Genomic DNA, 24,827 nt, shown 5'->3' on the forward strand with positions numbered 1-24,827 from the left:
AAGCATGCATGAGTTTTGGTTTTAAATGATTATGCATCATTGTTTTAATCTCATGTATGTTGAAAAGATGATTATGATGAACATTTTAAAGATATATTAATTTTTTAGAATTTTTAGTTCATCATAATAAAATTTGGTCAATTTGGTTTTTAATGCAAATGATATCTCTCTAGCAAATGATACTCTCTAACAATTTATATAAACTTTTCAAATGTTTTGATTTTATAAATTTTAAAATTTTTAACCCAAATTTAAATGTTTATGCATGTGGTTTAAATGAAAATGATATCTCTCTAACAATTGATATCAAAATTTTCAAATGCATAACATTTTTGGAAAACTTTATGCATATTCACTTAATTTCAATAATTGATATGCATAAAGTATTTTTAACTTGGATGTATTGAATTCATGTGCTACTAACATGTTTGTTATTCTTTGTTGAAATTCAATTTTGTGTCAAGATCCTAAAAGCATAATTTTATTTGGAATGCATTTATTGAGGGGGAGCTTGATTTTTTTAAATGATTTTAAAATGTCAAATTTACTACTTACTCTCCAAAGTAATTTTGAACTTCAAATATTATAGTCTTTTGATTTAACAAAAAGGGGGAGAAGTGAAGGTTTAAAGGGGAGAAGTGTAAAGTAAGGGGAGTAATTTCAAACTTGATTTCAAAATATTAAAATTACTCAAATGTTTTGTTATATCAAAAAGGGGGAGATTGTTGAAAACATTTTGATGTTTAGATATAAAAAATTAAGTTAAATGAATTTTAAGATTTTACAAAAGATTTTCTATGTATATTCGATGTAATTATTCGAATATCAAAATATTACTCCAAGTCTTTCAAAGTTCATTTGAATCCTTACTAAAGTGTAAAATTGTGTTTTATACTTAAACTATTTTAAAACAATTTTACAAAATTTCGAGCCTTAATCGAGCCAAAATATTTTATTTTAAAGGGTTTCAAGAAAAATCAGATTGTCCAGGGGGTACAGATTCCCCTCAGGGGGTACAGATTCCCTTTAGGGGGAACAGATTCCCTCCCAGGGGTACCGATTCCCCCAGGGGAACAGATTTCCCCCCCCCCCCGGGGGTACCGATTCCCCCTAAGAGGTACTGATTCACCCTGTCTAATGGTCAAAAACAGATTGCACTTAGGGAACCGATTCCCCATGAGGGGGTATCGATTCCCCCCACGCTCCAAGCTATTTTATTAATTGTTTCTCATCCCCAAACGGCTCCAAAACATCCCCAACGACTATATACGACTTAAACACATTCCAATCTATAAATACAAGGTAAGGATACTTGAAGAAGCAAGAGAACAACTATCCAAGCAATCAAACACAAGAGAAGAGTTTTTCATTCTTATTTCATCTTTCTCTTGTAAATATTTTGTTCTTGTGAGCTCAATCTTGTAAACACCTACCTAGAGAGTTTTCTTGTTTACATATTTATCCTTTTGTAAAGGGGAAAGGTTCTCTTAGCCCGTGTAAAGCTAGGGAAAGGTTCTAGTTTAGCCCGGAAAAACTAGGGAGTTTGTAAGGTTACTTTATCCTCAAAAGAAAGAACAATTAGTAAATTTGTTGGAAAATCCTTGGTGAGGAGCTAAGGTAGTGACATAGACTTTGGTTGAGAAAGTCGAACCACTATAAATCGCTGTGCAATTCTCTCTCTTTCAATCTCCTTACTCCCTAAACACAAAACCGTTCCAACCCCTCTTTGCAAAACGTTCCGGTTGTCGATTCGAGCTTCCGAAAATCCTAACAAATAGCCCAACACATATCACTGAGAACTCAAGGTATATGAGTATTTTGAGGTTGTGCACTGTAATTGCAGTCGACACTGCTGCGTATAATTTTCATCGAAGTGCCACATAGATTTGTCTCGAAGGACCGCGTAGAAATCCTCGACTCTTGGCATGCCAATTATACCTCCAATTCTCATAGCACATATTTTGGACTTTAACCATATAATTATTTCAAATAACATTATTCCAATAATCATTTATTCACATAGAACATATATACTTATAGTAACGAAATCAAAACGGTGCTTCTGAAATACAATTTAGGTAAAACAATATAAAATATTTCATAAAATAATTCAAATAGTTTTCGATCGAAAACCTTTGAGGTTGGCTCATCGCAAGTCGTCCTCATATCGAATATAAAATAAGTAATTTGCACTCATCTTTGCCTCACTTAAGCCCTAAACAAGAATCCTTTTTACTTTTGCTCAATCTCTTTATTACGTCTATTTGTTCAATACTTGCTTTCGATCGAAATCTACACATTAACATAACCAAAATGAATAACGGAGCTAAATTAATTATTAACCAATCAGAATTTACATCATCTAAATAAAACACATATTTCACAATTTCAAGCTGAACAATATCAGTACTCTACACTAGTACCGATATTTCCCTTCTATGGTACCGATACCTACCTCAGTATCGATACCCATTTCCTCTTCAATTATAGTATCAGTACCCTACTATTGGTATCGATACCCCAGTCTCAATACTACCGCTTCAGTATCGATTATGTTCATCCGATTCATACATTATCGATACTGTTCTTCCAGTACTGATACCTTTGCCCATAATTCACTTATTTCATTTTGAATTTGACCCAAAATTCACCTAAATGTCATACTTCCGACTCCATTCATGCCCTTAAACTCAATAACACTTATCACAACCAATTTACATCAATTAAATTCCTTTTAATATCTAAAATTTTGCCCTTGACATGTTTCCAAACACATTTCCAAAATTCCCTTTAAATTCACAACTAAAAATCACACCCATTCTTCAAACATGTTTCCAATCCTTTTAATACTTCAAACATCTTATTCAGACCTTTGACAAGTTAAATATCCTTAAAATCCAAATACTAATCATTTTTATCAACTCCCTTAAAAACTCATTTTAACAAATCACCATTAACTCATCAACCCCATAGCTTCTAATGATCTTTAAGTTTTCTTAAGCTTCTATACCACCCAAAGACTCAAAACCAATTCAAAAATGAAAGAAATAACCAACTTCAAAATCACTTACCTTATCAATGGAAGTTCACGGTAGAAGAGAATAAGAGAAGATGAAGAGAAAGATTCTAGGCTTTTCTTTTCCTTTTACCCTAATTCCTCACATGTTATATAACATAAAAATGAATTTTAAATCCATTTCATGCCAAAAGACCATTTTGCCCTTTCAACATTCAATCTTTGATAATACATCATAAAAAAAAATTTCCAAATCAATCCTTGAACATTTCAATTTATCAAAATCAAACTACTAATTTTTTGAGTTCTTACACTTTAGTCATTGACCCGATGTTTTTGGGTATTACAAGGTGATTGTGTCAATCGATGGCGTTTCATCCCTTCTGATTTGGATTGAGAGTTATAGTTGGTGGTCAGGCGGTCGTTAACTGGTATCAAATTCCTCTTTCTCCATAAGGATGTAGAAGAGTGTTGAGTGAAGAAAGGAGCTCTAGATCTTTCTACCAATCTTGGTCGAGAATTTTATAGTGACTCTTAGTGTTGGTGTTAGATATATGATTAATACGTCAACTCGTAGCTTATTGTTGGTAACAAGGTGGTTGTGTCTAGTGTTGGCGATTCATCCCTTCTAATTTGGATGGGGAATTACAGCCAGTAGTTAGGCAATCTTTAGTTGATATTGAAGTCTTATGTTTCCGTGAGAATGTGGACGAGGATGAGCCCAAAAAAGGGTTTCAAATATTTCTATCAATTTTGATCTAAGATATTTTATAGTAACTCTTAATATTAGCGTCAAACATAAAGTTATGACGATTACTTGTAGATTGACATGATGAATAAATTCAGTCGTCAATAGATCATGTGGGCCGATAAATTATCATATTATAAGGTAATAGTTAAGCGGAGCATATGAAACTTTAGAGGTTTTGAAGAATTATAAAAGACGTGAAATTCTAGAGGTGTATTCTAACGTAACCTGAGGAAGAAGTATAACAATTTTATTGTCTTTGTTTTATAATAAATATTAAATTAAAATATAAATGATTGAATTATATATAAAAAATAATAAAAATATTATTATTTTTTATTGTTCTCCCGATTCCTAAAAACTTTGTCCTTATTGATTATTATAGAATTTTAAATTAATATTTACTCTAAATTTGAGTATTGGATAATCGTTATGTTTTCAATATGCAAAGTTAAAACCATATACAACATTAATTTTCAAAGTTAGGCAAGTAGAGTAGAAAACAGAAAGATGGGGAAACAAATACAAGACATAAGAGCAAGACAAATACTTCTCTTCACTTGCCTTTTCTAAAAGTTTCTTACCATAACTGTAGTTTAGTCAGTGTTGAATCTCTAGCCGTGAGTCTGACACACTTAACTCACACTACCACTTAATCCTTCTTTTATTACCCAAACCATAAGATCTCATGGCTCGGTCTTGGGTCCCATTCGCTGGTCATCGCTTCAGTGAGAGGCGCGCGGGAACAGCGCGGGAGCTGTTTCCCGATGCCCTCTTTGCCAGTCCCCACTCCCACTCCCACTGCCAACATATTAATATATTACCTTCTGCAATTTCTGCAATTTCCAATCACATCAATATGTTCAACTCCTTTTTGAAGGCTTTTACCGAGGGGATGACTCTAATGTGCGCTTGGGTGGAGGGTGCTGGTAACCAACGCTATACATCCCATGTGGGGAAATGGACGAGCCGTGTATTTTGTAACAGAGATCACACTGTGTTTGGGTCCAATCAAACATACCCCCTAACCTATCCTATGCTCTTCACAAACTCAAACCCAAAACCAACCATGATTGATGCGGACAAATCTCATCAACAATTCCAAATTACTTAAAAGTTGTAAGGATAAATTAAGTATTTTAGTTGTCCGTCGTTCAAAAATTACTTATGATAATGATTGTTTTTAAAATTTAATATCATATATTATTGAAAAAAATTAAAAAATTATTAGTCTTTATCTTTATTTTTAACGAAAAGTCATTAAAATAAAATTAAAACTTAACGTTAGGTGTAATTTAAAAAATAATTGAATGATTAAACGAAATCACGAGAATAGTGAATGACTAAACACATAGTTTATTCAATTTTTAACTAATATAAAACTAATCCTGTCCGTCTAAATGACTAATGAAGTTTCATGATTGATGCATAGAAATCCCTTAAAACATCAAAGAAACCCTTGACTTTTGACGGTGCGAAAGAGATTTTTCATGTGAACGGATGGTAAGTTTGCATACAATAAAATAATTAGTGGTGGTCTAGTAGGAGAGTAGATGGTGAGAGTCCATCAATGTGATGTGAGGGCACAAATTGGATGGTAAATTGCAATTGGAGATAAATTCATCATGGTAAATTTGCAGTTTCGATTATGTCTTGTGTTGACAAAACCAAATCATTAATAACTACAAACCATTCATCAACCAGCTGATGATGATCCCTTGCACATTGTAATTAAGTTGGATTCATTATAGGTTTAGGACTGTATTTTGATTTGAAGGACACAACCACTAGGCATTAACTAAAAATCTAAAATGATGGTACAATCAATATAATTTTTTAATAATACAAATTATTATAAAATAGTATTTTTTTTAATCTATTGACATAAATATATATATCTTATGGACATATTGCTCGAACTTAAAATTTAAGAAAAAAATAAAGAAAAAATCAGTGCAACAATTTAGGCCAAGAACGCCACCTAACATTTTCTCTCTCTCAACTTAAACCTAATTGGAGAGCTTGTCTAATCGAGTTGTTCCTTTCCACTTTAATTCTTGGCTGCTGCCCACCTCACAAGATTTTGCTTCTGTCTTCTATTATTTTATATAGTAATGCTTTACCTTCCTTGATTACAAAATTCAGTCCGTCACTAAAATCAACCTTTTTTTTTAATTTTTTTTAGAAACTTTGGGTCTTGGTTATTTTATATTAAGATTTAATTCAAGGGTTTTTTTTTCAAATGTGATAAAATAACAGATCTTATTTAAATAAATTTCTAAAGTTGGGTTCTTTTAAATAGTTTTGCCATTTATTTATTTTATATGAAGACCATATTAGTTTGTATAACTTGATGCTGACTTATGAGGCAAGGGTATGCCAATTTTCCTTCCATGTCATAAGCTGATAATTAGGGATTAACGTAGAAATTTATGTTAATGAATGTAAATTTAAGAAGTTATATTAGAAATTCAGGGAGTGAAAGTATAGAATTCTAAGAATGTAAAATTAGATTATAATAGAAAACACAAAAAATTATTTAAAGTATATGGACATTTAAAATTTTCAAAAAGTACAACATTATTTTAACACCCATATATATATATATATATATATATATATATATATATGATTAGAAGATTTGGAAATGGGAGACAATCATCAATTTGAACCATTCACTATATTATATAGTAATAAAGTAGTTGTGGGATATTCTTGGCTGAACCTAGTTGTCTGCTTAAGTAAAGCTTAGCTAGTTTGAATTTTGGATCATGTTTGGGCCAAAAGTAGCACTATTCAAGCTGGCAGTTGAATAGCTGAAAAGAAAAAACTCATGCTTTTGTTTCTTGACATTTTTTATATTACCCTCGATAAAATCGATAATTAACTAAAAGAAATTCAGATTTCAGTGTCCACCCTCCGCTACTAAACACAGTTTGTAACTATATTGACTCCAAGATATAAATGCTTATATTAGTAGAAAAGCATACAGCAGAACCAAGCTTCCATTTATCAAAATATGTTAATTAATGTAGGATTAAGGTTAGTTTCCGGGTTAATTATTACATTAAAATCGATTCACGTACTTGAATAGTTCATGTAATAAGAAGGTATATATTGATGGGTTGTCTAATGAAAGTAGTACATAAAGAGCCTTTGGTCCTCTCCACTTAATTGAGTTTGAAACTTTTCCATTACTTAAAGCCAAACGTCGATGGAGAGCGAAGATCAAATTTGCTTCATAAAAATATTAATTTTCCATCTTGAACATTAGCATGTTTATAATTAGAAGCGACAAACGTATGATTTTATGTTAGGAGATGAACTTCTAAAATTTTAGAAGATAAAAATAGATTATTAATAGAAAATGCATAGAAAAAATATAAAATATACAATAATCTTAAATTTTGGATGACTGCCTTCGGCCCTAATTCAATTTTTTTATTAGTATGGGGTGAATACAAGTGAATATATGTTCATAGACTCTCAACAATTTGACATTGAATGCTCATACACCCCTACATACGTGGTGCTCAAATCCGGAACCTCGAAGGAAAAACATTAATTTCTTAACCGCTGAGATCGTTTGATTCGTACAAATAATTTAATTAAATTCATGTGAATGAATCAATATCATGTCAAATATTTAACTCAAATGTTGGTTATGACGATGTAATAGACTATTCATTGCAAGATACTAACCGTTATATTTGAGAGTGAATCAATAGCATATCATTGCCTTAACTAAAAAGTTGGTTTTCGTGATACACTAGATTACTCAATTTAAGAAGAAATTATTATAGGATCCGGCTTACCACATTATCTGTAGTTTCAGTCAAAAAAATTTATACTCCTTATTCACATGTAGGAAAGAGATGAAGATTCACCTTAAAAAAAGAGATGGATGTATTTTATTAACTGGGACCATAGATGACGTAATGAGCCGGGTGCATCTAAATTTTTTCCAATGGTCACTTTTACATTATAAATTTTGGTTTGATAAATTTGAATTAGTGAATTGGATAATTAATTTGGATTCCATTTGAAAATTTCAAGATTTTGGTTAAATGAGCAAATTTCCATATATTTTTAAAATAATATATTTTAATTTACTTTTCGAAAGTAAAAAAATTATTTCAAGAAATTTAAATTGGCTTTTGTAAATGATATTACTGAAATCGAGACTTAAAAATGATTGAGAAAATAATTTATTAATAAAAAAGGATCAAATCAGAATAAGGGTAAAAAACGAGTTTTAAGAAATAATTAAACCACTTTTAAAAATTGAGTTTCTTCTTATAGTGTTCTATAAAATCAAACATAAGCTTTTCCTTCATTTTATTCGTTAAACTTTTTTTTTATCAAACATCAATAAACTATGATTTTCTATCAATAGATTGATTCAAGTGGTAAGCAACTTGATATCACTTAAGCAGCTTTCGAGTTCGAGTTTTAGTGTACTACCCCACATTTTGACTAATGACTAAAATGTAATTTTTTAAAGTTTAGTGGCTAAAGTATAAAGTTTGAAAAGATTATGGACCAAAATTTGTAATTTTGAAAAATTATATATTTTATCCTGTAAATGAACAGTTTATCTTAAAACAAGGATTTTTGTGGGAATCATATTTTCGGTACGAGATTTGTGTTAAAAGCTATAAAACAATAAAGTTCGGCATTGAAATCGAATAATCGGATCAAACCGAAATTTTACAAAAATTTGAAGGATTTTATAAAATGGTTGGAAATATTATTTTCATATTTTAGATCAAAGAAATTTGGCTCAGAACAATGTGATTTTTTAGATTTGACCGAACAGTGGAATTTTAGTGACTAAAATGTAATTTTTAAAATTGCATTGCCAAATTAGAAAGTTAAAGCCAAGTTGATTCATCTTTGACCAATGAATATTTTAATGGAAGATAATGCAATGGCACTTGGTAATTATCAAGTTTCATTAAAGGTATTTTTGGGATTTTTTTCATTAATTGAATTTTATATTATTATACCAAGTGTATTAGTTGATAAATACTAGAATAATCAAGAAATTTATCACATTTTCAGCCATCTTCTTCACCTAGGCCGAACCACCATTGCTTTCTAAGGTGAGATTTTATTTTTTGATTTTTGAAGCTACATACTTGATTTTTGGATTAAGCTATTAGATAGAGAATTAATCTATATGAAATTTTCTATCATTTGGTACCAATATTACATGATGAACATGCTTATTTAATGAGATTTGAAAAATTTTGATTTATGGAAGGTTTAGGGATTTTGAAAAATTGATGAAAGATTTTGATGTTTTTTATGTTGGAGATTAATTCTAAGGCCTGTGTGACGATTAAAACTATGTGCAAAGTCTTGTATTGAATTTGGCCTGATTAGGGTTTTTAGGAATGTTTGGATTTTGAAGTTGTGATTATTAGAATAGCATGAATTTGATGTAAGGAAATTGAATTCATGCTTGAAATTAAATGGAAATCAAGTCCTAGTCTACTAAGGGTATTTAGTCATAAGAAAGAAATTAGGGGGAAATATTAAAAATTTTCCTATGATTTAGAATTGATATTGGAAGTGTTCTATGTGATTTGGAGATCAATTTGGATTAATTTGGAAGCTTGAAATAGAAAAAGGGCTAATTTATAAATATTGGGAATTGTGGGACATTATAGCATGAATGTGAGATATGGAGTATTCAATGATAATATTTATTATTGAGATGCTGGAAAATTAAGTTGGAAAGTTATTTGGAACCAAATTGCAAATTTGGTAAAAGTTTGGGATGGAATTCGAAAGGTCCTAAGAAAATGGAGACTTGTTTGCAAGTTAGTAAATGTAGAAGTATCATTTGGGTAAATTAGGACAATTCTGGAAGCTTGCTGAATTTTTTGTTTAATTATTAAGTTTGAATCAAATTACAAGTTTACATAGATTGGAAGTTGAATTGACAAAGTTTATGAAAGTTTAGGATGAATTTGCAAGCTTTTGAATGTTTAAGTATTGATTTGAATATTTTATTGAGGTGCTGGAAATTTTATGTTATTAATGTGAAATAATCATAATTGTAACACCCCTAACTCATATTCGACCCGAATACAAGTCCGAGATGTCACATTGACTTTTCAAACTTTGATTCTTAAAGTAAAATCCCGAGAATTTAAAACTTTCATTAAAACAAAATACTTTAATTTACATAAAAGAGACCACTTAATATAAAATCGATCAGAGCATTCGTAATTAACCACTTATTACATACCAACACTTTATACACAACAAAGTACCTACTTTATCAATTACTTCTGATCTGATTTCTTAGTATCTATATAATCACACATGGATCTATATCAGTATTATAGCTAATATACTCTAATGGTTCACTCTTTAGATTAAGATAAATGCCAATTTCCTCTTTTAATGAAGGTATGCATCGATGCACTACTTGTGCATCGGTGCATAAAATACATTTGATGTTTTATTATTAATGGGATGCATCGATGCATGCCTTATGCATCGATGCACTAATTGCATTCGATGTTTTTATTTAAAAGAGTGCATCGATGCACTACATGTGCATCGATACACCTTCAAACAATTTCTGGGTTTTAACCTTGATGCATCGATGCACTATGAATATGCATCGATGCACTCTGCCCAGAATCCTCTTTTTGAATCCGAAATTTCATTCATTTTGGATTAAATCCTTCATGTTTAATCCCCTTTTTCATTTTTAACTATAATACACATCCTTAAACCAATTTATACTCATTTATTTCATCTTAAACCTACGAATTCTATCTTTCATATGTAATTCAAGAATTACATCAATAATTCAACATGTTTGAATTCCACTTTTAACACTTCGTATATCTTAATTAGATTGATGACAAGTCAAATTTAACTTTCAATTCTAGTTATGAACTCTATTCCAAGATTTCATTTAAGAACTTCAAATCTTAAATCTCTCCTAACTCCATCATCATTTGATGTTAAGATAACTTAAGTTTTCCTTAAGCTTAGTTATCATCTAAAAAATAAAAAACCAATCTTAAATTTAACAAGAAACTCAATAATCAGAAATCTTACATTTGCTTTGGTTCACACGCACAAGGAAGAAAGAATAAGAGAACTCTGGAAGCCTTGGGTGTTTTCTCCCCTTCCACCCACGTGTATCCTTATATCTATACTTATCCTTTCTTTAATTATTTTTCCTTGCAATTACTCTATTGTCCTTCCATTCCTTCTTCCTTTCAATTCCATCCTACACAATAATTTTACATATAAATCTTTATACTATTCATTAATTTTATTTTAACCACCAAATTCTGAGACTTTATAATTTAGTCACTAACCCAGTATTGAGGATAAGAAAATTCGTCCTCGAATTTTCATTATGCAAAGAGGTAGGGGTACTTAATCCTCATGTCCTCTTCACATTCCCATGTTGCTTCCTCTACTTTGTGATTCCTCCACAAGACTTTAACCAATGGAATAGTCTTGTTCCTTAGTTGCTTGACTTCATGAGCTAATATTTGAACATGTTCTTCCTCATAAGTTAAATCTGGTCGAACTTCAATTTCTTCAGTAGTCACAATGTGGGATGGATCAGATCGATATATCCTAAGCATTGAGACATGAAAGACATTGTGTATCTTTTCCATTTCAGGTAGCAAAATTAGCTGATATGTTACTGGTCCTACTCTCTTAGTAATTTCATAAGGTCCAATGAATCGAGGACTAAACTTTCATTTCCGTCCAAACCTCAATACTTTCTTCCACGGAGACACTTTCAAGAACACTTTATCTCCGACTTGAAATTCAATCTCTTTCCTTTTTAAATTAACATATGATTTCTGTCTATCAACTGCAGCTTTCAGATTATTCTAAATTACTTGAACTTTTTCTTCCGTATTCTGAATCAACTCAGGACCAATAACTTCTCGATCCTTAAGTTCATACCAGTTCAAGGGCGTACGACATCTTCTTCCGTATAGAGCTTCATAGGGAGCCATTTTGATGCTTGACTGATAATTATTGTTGTACGCAAATTCAGCAAGTGGTAAATACCTTTCCCACGATCCTTTGAATTCAATGACACAAGCTCTAAGCATATCCTCCAGAATTTGAATAGTTCGCTCGGATTGACCATCGGTTTGAGGATGAAACACTGTACTAAAGTTCAACCGAGTTCCCAATGCTCTATGTAATGACTTCCAAAACCGTGATGTGAATCTAGAATCTCGATCAGAAACTATGGAAATAGGTACACCATGCAAACATATAATCTCTCTAATATACAGCTCAACATACTTATCCATGAAGAAATCAGTTCATACCGGAATAAAATGGGTTGACTTAGTCAATCTATCTATGATCACCTAGATTGAATCCTTTTTGTTCAGAGTTAAAGGCAACCTCGTGACAAAATCCATCGTTATGTTTTCCCATTTCCATTGAGGAATTGAAATTGGTTGTAACAATCCTACGGAACCTGATGCTCAGCTTTGACTTGTTGAAAAGTCAAACACTTTGATACAAATTTCGTAATGTCTTTCTTCATTCCCGGCCACCAATATCGACTCTTGAGATCCATATACATTTTGTTAGTTTTATATCGATTTAAGTATCGGATTTATTTCTATCAAATTTTATATTTAAGTTTAGATTATGTTAGTTTGATGCTAACATATAATTTGAATATTTTATGTTATTATATAATGTCGTCAAATAAAGGTAAATCTAGTGATTCAAGTAACTTGAAGGGAAGAAAAAAGTAGGGATCGAGAAGATTATTGTGGAGAAGGTTCGATAGCGAGGCAAAGGTGAGTGCATTTAATTCGTGTTTGTTTTATCGTACAAATATTGGTTTGCGATGAGCCAGTGTCGGAGTAACTACAGTAAGAAGTGACTCCTAATGTTATGTGAATTGTGACTCTAGCGTAAAGGTTCATTTATTAAGCTTACAAAATTATGAAATTAAGCTAAGTAATTAAGGAAAGTTGTCTAGAAATTTACCATAAATTATACAGAATTGATTAGAGGATGATCTCTATACCGTTAGATTCGTATATTAGTCTAGCTTTGTTTAAACCGATTGTGACTGATTTAGAGGTGTACACAAAAATATATATGAATTTTTAATATGTGATAGGTCAGAAAATATGACAACAGATTCTGCCCGAATCAACTTCTGTCAGTCAACTTTGAAAATTCGCTATAAATTGTATAAGTGGAACTAGATGCAGTGCCTTATATGGTTAGATTTGTATTTGAGTCTAGTTTTCATTAGTGCAAATAGAATAATTTTAATTATATTAATAAATACAGAATAATATTTGTTTGAAGGTAGTGCAATCAGCCAGAATATAGAATTTTGATAAATTATATATTAAAAGTAGTCGAAGGCAAATGATTTAAATCTAAAGCTTAGTGAGGTTTATATTTTGATTTAAGTAATAATAATAATAATAATAATAAAGTGAGGTTTATATTTTGATTTAAATAATAATAATAATAATAATAATAATAAAGTGTTAAAGTGACTACAATTTGTTTATTGATTATTATAGTTGAGGACGACTTGTGATAAGTCAACTTTATTTTATTTTTTTAGTATGATTTATAAATTTTAGTATGGAATATTTCTATAAAATTTTCATCAAATTTTATGAATGATTTTGGGTATGAACTGCCCAAGTATGATATTTATGATGATGAATTCTAAATATTTACAGTTATCAGATGATTTTCAGTTATCAGATGATTTTCAGTTATCAGATAATTACAAATATAAGATATTTTACAATTATCAGATACATATTAATAAATGATTTTATGATGATAAATATTAAGCCCATTGTATGTTACATTAAAAGTCGTATGTGCAATTGCTATACCATTAAGTGAGTACTTATCAGTTCAGATTTGGTACATTTGTGCATCAATGTTCAGTTATCAGTTATCAGATCAACTTTGGTACATTTGTGTATCAATGTTCAGCATCGTTGGTGCTCATTCAAGTTATGACTGCAATGAAGTGCATCATATATCAGATTCAGTTATGATTCGACATCGTGTTGTGCCTAGTGCGCACCTTAAACTCACGTACATTATATTCTCTTACACATACATTGGGCTATAGCAATAAATATGAAAGTTATGACAATATATGAAAGAAAGGAACATAAAATTGAAAACAAAGTATTGAAATATGTTCGAATGAAAAGAACAAAAGTTATTTATGATATTCGATGTTGACTTACGTGACTTTTGATAAAATCATGAGATGATTTTTCAGGTTTTCAGAAGGAAAAACGACTTGACTAGCTGGGTTTGAAGTTTTAGTGTTTTTATTTAAATTGTAGTTGATTGCTTATATTTTATAGATTTTACGTTTTAGTTATATTTATGCTTCACTAAGTTTTACTTAGCACGTGATGATTTTCATGCGTATGTTTGAATAAAGTAGAGGTCGTGAAGTGAGAAGCTTGCCAGCATCTTATGCAAAATCAAACCTACCGACAGTATCAGTAAGACATCCTAACTTTGACTTATTAGTGGCGTGTACGTTATATTTGTTGGGTTGCTTTATCATATTTATTTTTAAAATGGGTTTGAAATAGTAATTAAGGTTATTTTCTTTAGTTTTGTCTAATTTTAGTATTAATCATATTTTGAGAGAATATTATAAATTTTATATTTTAAATGATTTAAAATCAAACAGTATTAGACGATTGTGTTTGATTATGAAACAACACTAAACTGCTTAATTACTGACTGAAATCAAAATAGTTTTCAATGATCAAACAATATTTTATAAATTTATATGATTAAGGAAAAAAATTTAAAGTTAAAAACTAAATTATTAAATGAAACAAAATTTTAAGCATTTAAGTTCAGAAAATATCAGTTGAGTTGATATGACATCTGTAGCTCGTATTACGAGAGATATATGTGTTATGTGTGTTACATTTTGTGTATGTAGAAAATCTCTATTGGAAGACTTACCTACTAAAGTCAGGTGTGTGACCTGAACGATTCGGATTAATTAGGGTGAAATCTTAAGAACGAGAAGGGCAATAATAATAATAATAAAAAACTATGATTTTCTCCCTAAATATCCGAATTTATAAATCATTTCACACAAACATAAAAAAATTGTCTAAATATTTTTATCTTTTACCTAAACATTTCCTTAAAGATTTTTCAAGATTTATTTCGTTCTTCTTCAACAATCAAGGTAAGCAAACGTTTTTTAATCAATTTCCCAACTATTTTCCAATTAAAAACAAGATCTGATCCAATAAATCAAAGAATCCAAAATTTATGAAGATTTTTTAAGTTCTCGAGCTTTCAATGGTAGATCTCATAAATCCAAGTTAATTTGTGATTTCTAATTTATTTTAATTCGGTTTAATTTATCAAATATAAACATAGAACTAAAGATTTGATGATCTGTCTCTCTAATTTTTAAGCTCGGTTTTTTAGAAATTAATGATTTGTTGATTTTGAGTGTATTAGATCATCCTAATAATTTTATTGAGGCGATTTAAATCATAATCAAGTATTAAATTTGATATTCGACCATAAGATTAATGCTTCTTTTTAAACAAGTGATGATTTTAGTTTTAAGGGATCTAAATGTTATGGTCAAATATTGTTTTTGAGCTTAAATATTGAAGAAAATTAATTATGGTTTCAAAATAAATTCAGAAAGTTAGGAATAAAAAAAATGTATAATTTAAATTGTCTCAAAGCGATAAGTCATAAAAGAATAGTACTTAGCAATAGAGTTAAAACTGAAAATCAATTGTTGTGGAATCCAAATCTTTACAGACGGAGTTGCCATAATCAGAGCCTACACAAATTAATATTTAGGAATTTGAACATCATCTCCATAATGGTCTACTGACTTCTTAGGTTATAATTTGATTATTCAAACAATCAGTTTATTAAATCCTACTTGCTAATGCACTCTGATGTCAATTAGATCCCTTAAAAAAATTAAGAATATGTGAATAAATCAATAGAAAATAAATACGAGTCACGTAAATTAAGTTAAAGATTTGAAGTCAATAGTTGAAGGTCAAAATCAACAGTCAATAATCAACATTTAATGAGTCAACAATCAACAGATTAACGATCAACGAGTCGATTCGGTGAGTCAGAAAAGTTTGGGTTGACAAATACGGATCAAAACAGTTACATGTTAAGTTCAATTTAGGTACGAATATAGAAACAATTTGGGTAAAGTCAACGGATCAGTCAACAAATCGAATATGAATCAATCAACTAGTCATATACTGATCGGTTAAGTAGGTCAGATATGGGTTGATCAAATAGATCAGTCAACATGTCAAATACGGATCGTTTAACAGGTCAAATATGGATTTGTTAACGAGTCGGATATAGATCAGTCAACGATCTTAGCATGCTCACGGTCGATGGTCACTGAGGTGGTTTAAGAGGGTTTTTTTTTGTATAATCACCAGTTTTTGATTTATTAATCGACTAGTTCAGATTGGATACTACAGAGGCAATGACGACCATCCCAATCTAGTTTGCTCTATTCACAAGCACCAAGATTCGAACCCCAAATCTTACTTAAGAGATCTAGTGCCTCATCCCACTAGATAAACTAATTGTTGGTAGATTTAAGAGGTTGTTGGGGGTTCAAACAGTTTATTCGGTTACTGATCAAATCGAATTAACCAAATTCGAATTAATTGAACTTTTTTCTTTAATTGTTAATCGAATGGAAATATTTTTGAAAATTATTAACCGAACCAAACAAAGTTCAGTTAATTCGATCAATTTTTGCATTAATTGGAATTTATTGTAATTTTTTTTAATTAGATTAATTTGAGTCTAGTACAATTTTTTTTCATTTGGATTAAAATTCGATTGGGTCGACAAAATGTTTAATGGGTATAGTATGATTAAAAAATAATTAGGTATTAATTCTTAATGGGTTGAACTTAAAATATAATATATATATATATAATAAAATATTTAATATTTTATTTAATTAACCGATAATCGAATTTTAAAAAAATCATTAATCGATCTAATATCTAATTAATCAATTGATTAACTGAACTAAATTTTAATTCGATTGAATAATTCGGTTAAAATGGAACAATGTAAACTCTCATGAGAGAATCGTTAATTTGTTTCGTTATCGCATAATAAAGCAGAATCCAAACTATTGAAATCTAGTTGGCTGCATGAAAGCATGGGTATTTTCGACTTTGGACCATGTTTCGACCGAGAGTTGCAGAATCCAAGCTGGCATTGGAGTTGGTTCAATAAATGAATAGCAAAAGATCATACTTTTATTTATTGACCTTTATGTTACAATGGAAACAAACTCGAACTTTCTTTTGCAAACAAACAGTACATGAAATTCATAATCACAAGCTTTTGTATGATGTGTATGTGTGTGTGTGTGTCTGGTTTTATAGATATAATGGATGATCCATGGAAAGAGATCTTATTACCTCCTTTATTAGGTTAGTAGCAACCATTGAGAATTTATAGATCTATGGGTACGACCAGCGGGGAGTTACCCTTGTCGACGACAAATGTTTTTGTGACCTTCTTGGAGGCAGTAACGAGTTCCACGTCATATGTCCCATGAAAGCCTCGGAATTGGAACTGTCCTTGTTCGTCTACATGTCCTCGAGCATGAGACAACCACTCGTGTTTAAGAGCAAGAAACCTTTTACCAGTTTCGTTGATATCGCCTTCAGCATTGACCAAATGTGCGTTGTCCCTGCTCATGAACAACTCCCAAAATCCCCACAACATTACACCTTCGACGGCGGGATGGGCGAAAGCTTCTCTAAGCATAACTTCCAAATCTTCCCCTCTCACGTGTTCATTAACCGAAGACACATCAAGCTCCGTAAACCAGATAGGAAGACCAAGAATGCCTAACTTATCCAGAGCTGTACACACAACTGGTCCCACAGGGCTATCAATATGTCCTTGAATTCCGAGTCCTCCAACGGGTGCACCTTGCTCCTGCAAATCAAGAATGTGTTCGATATACCTTTCAGGGCATGATCGGGTGTCACATCCGTCTTCAACATGATAATCATTCACAAATAGGATGGCAGAAGGATCTAGCTGATTTGCATTCTTAAACATATTTGCTCGGATATCTTTGCCCAATCTGTCTTGATAAAACGATCCATGCATCATCTCATTGTTCACATCATAGTGCCTGAACTTTCCCTTGTAACGGGTTAGAAGGTCGGTTAGACGGTTTTGAACAGCTTTCTTTAAGTCATCTTTGCTCAATGCTTGAATCCATTGCTGGACTGTGTCTTGTACTTCCCAAAAAATACAATGACCTCGGGTTTCGATGTTGTGGTTTTGGCACAAAGCCAGTAAATCGTCAGCATCTTTGTAGTTAAAATTTCCTCGTTGTGGTTCGGTCCAATACCACTTCAATTCATTTCCAAACACTACCCAGTTGAAATTCTTCACAAAGAAATTAACAAAATCTTCATTGTCGATATTTGTTCTGCTAATGCACGACCCTATAGGGAAACTATTTTGCATTTGCACAACTTTCACCAAGGTGCCCGACAAACTGCCTGAACCAGCTCCTGAGAATTTGAGGATGACATCACGCTTCCGAATCTGTATTTGAGCCAAAGACATTCATTGGAAGTAAGAAATGAGCCAGGACTAATATTTCAAAGATAAGTAAGAAAAAGTCGTGTCGATGTTTCTAGGGTTAAATGTAGCCTACATTGTCAGAATGAAAATATTTGCAGTTTCTATCTGCAATCTTCTGACCATCTCATGATAAAAGGCAACAGATTCTGTTCTTATTTAAGGTTAAAACAATCTCAGTTTCCATTTTTCTGTTTGAAGTTATAATGTCTACATATTTTGATTACGTAAATACTACAGAAACCGCAAGTAGATATACCTGATTAGTTTGATGCCTCAGATGTTTGAATCTTGCCTCACGATCAACAGGGAAGATCTGAACTCCAGCAACCATTAAATCAACACCTGCAGCTGGACCCTGGATATAAACCATAACCTTGGATGGTTGTTTCTCGATTCTAAAGGAACCACCAATTTCGTGCCACCTGTCATCGTTAATCTCAACTTGTCCACCATTAACCCATTGGCTGTCCACACCGAGTGCAACATTCACATTTTGAGGACCATTTGCTCCAGAACCAAGGCGAACCCAAGCAGATACTTGGTATGTCAAGAAAAGTTTCAGCTTATCAGTGATCATCTGAGCTGGACCCATCCAAGTTTGTGTGCGGTTTTGAACATGGATATAGCGGCCACTTAAAGGTTCATGGATACCAAGGGAAGCTCTTGCCATAGGGGGGAGTATATGTGGTGAGCCTAATCCAACACTCAAATTGCAATTGCCAAGAGGAAACCATCCATTCGTTCCGTCATTTAGTTGGCTGTTTGTGATTATATTAACTCCAAAATCAGGATTCTACAAAAACTAAGAACACATAAGGAAAACCTCCCATAATTGGTTATTTATAAAATATGCACAACACAAATATGTTCAACTTTTTCAAAGTTTTTCCGTATGTTTGGAAAATCAGAATCCACACCCATATACAAACATGTGGCAAATGAAAAACCTAGTTTGTCACTAGATTGACTCCAAAATATGAATGCTCATATGAGTTAATGGAAAGCATATGGCAAAACCAAGCATTCATATCTTCTCTAAAGATATTTGAAGCAATAACAAATTCCCAAATGAAATTATTCAACTCACCTCAATAACTGGTGGAGGTGAAGGAGGGATTTTCTCAGCATGCTTTACAACCAAGGCATTGACAAGAAGGTCGGTGCCTGGAGGTGGACCTTCTAAATAGATGACTACTCTTGATGGGGAACCATTTAGAAGGAACTTTCCTTGCAATTGCACCCAATCCTTGTCGGTTGCCTGCACACTTTACGATTAAAGCAAAAAAAGAAAGAAAAAAGAGAATGTGTAAGGGTTCAGAGATTCTACGTGAAAAAGCACTAGTACTAGGATTGTAGGACAGTTGGAAAAAATAACAAACTTACTTAGCAATTCCAACGTACTGATCATTGCGACCTGGTGTTTGGACCCATAACGTGGCCTGTACAGTAGCAGTTGTGACATTGTTACCAAATATCCGTACTACAGCTTCTACATTATAAGCAAGCTTTCGCTGCACTCTTCCAGTGATCTCCTGCTGGATTCCGTTCCAGTTCTGTGTGCGCTCTGTAGCAGAAGCGAAAACTTTGCCAGATTGTGGGACTATCTTCCCATCTGCCATAGAATCATGTAAAGCAACCTTGCAGCCTCTTCCGGACCAGTTATTGAGGCCATCTTCAAATTTAGGGTTTATGATGATGTTCACATCTCCAGCTCCTATTCTTGCACTCTTTGAAAATAAAAAGGATGCCAAAAATATCAAAATAACATAAAGATCATTTTGACTTGATGAAAATGAATATAGTATAATATTCGGTTAGAAATGGACGTTACCTCAGATTTGCTTGAACTGGAACAGCTAATCACCACTGAATCAATTAGCAGCTCAACGCCAGGCGAAGGCCCTTCCAAATAAAAAACAAGCCGTTCAGGCATGGTAGATAATGAGAATGTACCTTCCACAATTTCCCACTTCTCCTTTGACACAGACGTTCTGCAATGAGAAATATTATTAAGAAAAAGGCTTCCTTTTCAAGCCCTGAACACAAAGAAATGTAATGCAAATAAAGTAAAGAACATTACTTTCCAATTAACAAATAGCTAGTGGCTGAGCCATGGTTTTCTAGCTTCAACGTTGCCAGCACATCCATAGATCCCGAAAGAGGTCCCGATACTCCAACACAAGCAGAAACCGAGTATGCAGAGCCCGGAGAAATTTTGTCTGTGATATCTTGCTGCAGACCCTGCCAGCATTCCGTCCGATTCGTGACAACTGCATAGTTACCACCAGACCTTGCTGACAGTTCACCTCGTTTGCCAAACTCAGCTGAAACTACAAAGCCATTGCAGCAATGCGGATGCCAAGAATGCAGTCCATCGGAGAAATCATGATTTACTATTATATTAGCAACTGAATTGCCAGTTGGATTCATCTTTTTTTGGTTGAAGTTCTGCCATGAAAAGGAATTGGATGGTAATATTCACTACAAGAATATAATAAATCACAATATAACCATGGAAAATAAACTTAAAACATGAAATATGGAGGCACACTGAAATATGAAACGAGTAAAAGGCGGAAAATTAACAATAAACAACCAAAATTAGGGAGAATAATATGAAAATGGATACCCATTTAAGCCAGAAAAAAAAAAAAAACAAAAGAAAACCAATGTGATAGGAATAGAATAATAGGATTCAAATAATCGAGAAAGAGAAAAGCTCAAACCTCAGAGTTGCCATTGTCAGACTTCATTTGGGGGTTCTCCATGGTTTCTCCGGATTTCTAACAACAAACACCAAAAGAACAATCATCAACAAAAACAGAGAACAAAACATTGAAAATTTCTCACTTTTTGCAAAGAAACGAAGTAGAAATGTAAGAACAAGAAACCTTAAGAGAATGCTTATGCTGTTGACTGTTGAAGCAGCAAACGGAGAGCCTCCTCATTTATAAGGCTCTGGAAATCAAACCCTTTGTTGCGGAGAGCTTTGAAAGTGGAGTCTAAGAAAAGCGCGGGACCTAACAAACTCAACCAATCGAAGTTATCGAACCACTTTACTCTTCAGCAAAAACAGAAGAAAAAAAAGGCCGTTGACAACTGACAAACATCAGTTTTGTCGGATTTTCTCGGTTTTTTTAAGGATAATTGGTTCTTCAATGCCATATCTTTGTCGTGCAGACTGGGTAACACCCAATTTGCATTTGGATGCTTGAATTGGAATAGAAGGATTAAGCAATTGGGGGAGTGCTCCTTCTGTTCACTGATTTAATGTTTATTAAAAAATGGAGTCTTTGGTTTCAAGGAAAATGCTTGCAAAATTAGGTGGGGGAAGATGGGATTTCACTGACATCTACTTATGACAGTTCAATCTTCATACCGTTGATTATTCAATCCTGAATTAGTAGCATTATACTAGGTTAAATACCAATTCCATTATTCAACTTTTTTTCTCTCATCTTTTGATCATTAAAATTCCAAACTTTTTTAATTTAACCACTTAATTTTTAAATTTCTTTTTTTATCGCTCCACATTAAATCATAAAAGATACAATGACATGAATTATTTTAATAATAGTTTATACCAAAAATTTTAAAATAAAAATTAAATCTCAAACTCAAAACTCTTACTTACAATCTCATTAGGTATCTCAAATACGATGAGAATAGAATTGAATACAAGAAAGTATTTGTTCAAATACTCTCAACCATTAGACAATAAACGTTCATATCCCTGTATACGCGGTACTCGAACCTTGGACCAAAACTAAAGTTGTTTGGTCCGTACCGAGTATATATGTGTTTTAAATATGTTTCGTATTACATTTAAATTGTTATTTAATGTCTAACCTAGTGATGAAATTGATGAAAAAAACTCGATTAATACGATAATAATAGGTTAAAGATTCAACTAGAATATTTTAAAGTTTAATAACTAATTTAAAATTCAACATCATTAACTTTCGTTATTTATATATCTTGTAAACTTCTATGGTAGGAAATGTCTTGATATGATATTAGCAGATTGAAGGAAGTTTGGAGCTTTGCGTGTGGCTAAGAACAAAGAACCATCCCCATGATGGGTCTAATTAACCTTTGCAATGGCTTCTTTTAACCAATTGGGATGAGCCTAAAAAACGTATCCGCTTCACTAAATGACGGCAGCCTCCTGTAACAGCTTTTGAGCGTTCAAACCAGATAGGATTATCGATTAAAATTACAAAGAGAATATAAAGAATATATGTTAATTTGAAATTTTCAGAAGAGACGATTGCCCCATCTGTCCCTTTAACTTATCCCTGCATATATATAGTGTCTCAAGAATCTTCTATTGTTATGGAATGAAAAATAGTCGAGCTTTATACATTTTATGTATGCCAAAATATAAATACTATTATTAGTTTTTGTTTCTACGTAGAGTTTAGGGTTTGAATACCGTTATATAGACTGATTGTAGATGATCTACATTTTTTGTACATGTAGGTGAATTGCTTGCAACTGGAAATATTATTTATCTCATTGGCTTTAACTGCTTAATCTATTTTCAGTCAAATAAAATGATATCCAAAAGAGTGTAAAGAGGCAGATAGCGGCTTGGAAGCATGCAACTCCATGCATGTACGCGGGAATTACATTTAGGGATGTAGACAAGACATTTGCATTTACAACTATATTTTTCACTTTGAATTTCATTTGGTCATTTTTGAATTGATCTTAATCACGAGTAGCTTAAACTGTTGAAGAAATTGAATTCAAGTACTTCATTATTTGATTCAAACTGCTTGCGAAGGTGGTGTAATTTAGGGGCTATAAGTTTATGATTTCACAATTAAGAATATTATTTAGATGAGAACTATAATAATTTTGAGAAGTTAAGTTTAGATGAAGAAATAAGCTTAGAGATTGTTTTTAACGAGGGTTGATTATGTTCAGGTTCTCCTACCTATCATTTATAAAAAAATAAATTTAGAATTTCAACAATATGAAGTTGATTAAGGATCATGTCCATGAGAGAGAAGAAAAACTCTATTTCAGACGATTATGTTGTATTTCTCCAAGAAAATGAAGATGACAATTATCAGTGTACGCCCAAAGATTAATTATGAGATGATTGTAATTACATACTTGTTCACCTTAAGACAAAGGTCCTTAGTCAAGTATTATTGTAGGTTTGGACAACAATAATGCAATAACATTAATGTGTAGTAGATTTATAAGAAAGTGTTGTCATTGACGTAAGGATATCATGTTGCGGAAGACGGCTATCGGATAGAGCAAAATCGCAACTGATAATTTGAGAAAATAAAAATAAAGATAAAATAGACACAAAATTTACGTGGAAAACCCCTAAAAATTTAGGGTAAAAACCACGGGCAACGGTAGAAGAATTTCACTATGAGAAAATAGGAATTACAACCTCTCTCGATCTACCAAGGAGAAAACAATGATAATTCTCTCTAGATAAAAAGGAGAAAACAACTCTCAAGAAACTCTCTAAAATCTCTCTAGTATTGGAAGAAAGCTAGAATGCTTTGGGATGGTTTTGAAGCTAAATGAGCTAGGGTATTTATAGTTGAAACTTAAGGACTAATCTTATAAATACCCTAAATTACAATGACTAAAATTAATTATCCCATTACCCAATTTCAACAAAAATTAGGTGCCTAATTTTTGACTTTGACAAAGCACCATTTGGTGCCTAAATTATTTGACTTTTAACAATCTCCCACTTGAAGATTTGATTGGAATAATCATATCTTCACACCATTCTTTCTACCTTGTACCTTCATGTTGCTTACATTTCTGACAGGCTACAGGAGGATCGACACCAGGTAAATTTATCAGCATTGATTGCCTTCGTCATGAAATCTGCTATGTTATCTTTGGTATGGATCTTCTGCATATCTACCGTTCCTTCTTCCACCTTTTCACGAATGAAATGGTACTGAACTAGTATGTGCTTTGTCCTTGAATGAAATGTTGGATTCCTTGCTAGATTGACTGTCACAAAACAGAGAGACATACTCTTGATTGTGCCCAAGCTTCTCCAATAGCATCTTCAACCAAATTGCTTCTTTACTGGCTTATGTAGCTGCTACATATTCTGCCTCTGTTGTGGACGTAGCCACAACTGACTGCAATTTTGAAACCCAGCTTACAGCTCCACCAGCAATTTTGAACACATATCCTGTAGTAGATTTGCTTTTATCCAAATCCCATGCATAGTCAGAATCTACATAACCATTGATTAGTAAGTTTGATCCTCCGTAACATAATGCAACATTTGAGGTCCCTTTGATGTATCTGAGGATCCTATTTACAATATTCCAATGCTCTTTGCCTGGATTCGCCATGTACCGACTAACCACTCCCACT

At 32.2% G+C, this 24,827-nt stretch overlaps 1 protein-coding gene across 1 annotated transcript; it reads right to left on the reverse strand.

Annotated features, from left to right (window-relative positions):
* Window positions 1-17,076: 17,076 nt before the first annotated feature.
* Window positions 17,077-21,814, reverse strand: LOC120212156 (endo-1,4-beta-xylanase 1-like). Its single transcript, XM_039210566.1, has 8 exons — window positions 21,344-21,814; window positions 21,179-21,235; window positions 20,533-20,900; window positions 20,284-20,443; window positions 19,836-20,179; window positions 19,540-19,717; window positions 18,709-19,245; window positions 17,077-18,413 (listed from the first exon to the last, which is right to left on the reverse strand). Exons 1-8 carry the CDS (start codon window positions 21,398-21,400, stop codon window positions 17,298-17,300), a joined length of 2,817 nt encoding a protein of 938 aa, XP_039066497.1. The 5' UTR covers window positions 21,401-21,814; the 3' UTR covers window positions 17,077-17,297.
* Window positions 21,815-24,827: the final 3,013 nt, after the last annotated feature.

The sequence above is a fragment of the Hibiscus syriacus genome, unplaced genomic scaffold, assembly GCF_006381635.1.
Source record: "Hibiscus syriacus cultivar Baekdansim isolate YM2019G1 unplaced genomic scaffold, ASM638163v2 tig00109999_pilon, whole genome shotgun sequence".
Lineage (NCBI taxonomy): Eukaryota > Viridiplantae > Streptophyta > Magnoliopsida > Malvales > Malvaceae > Hibiscus > Hibiscus syriacus.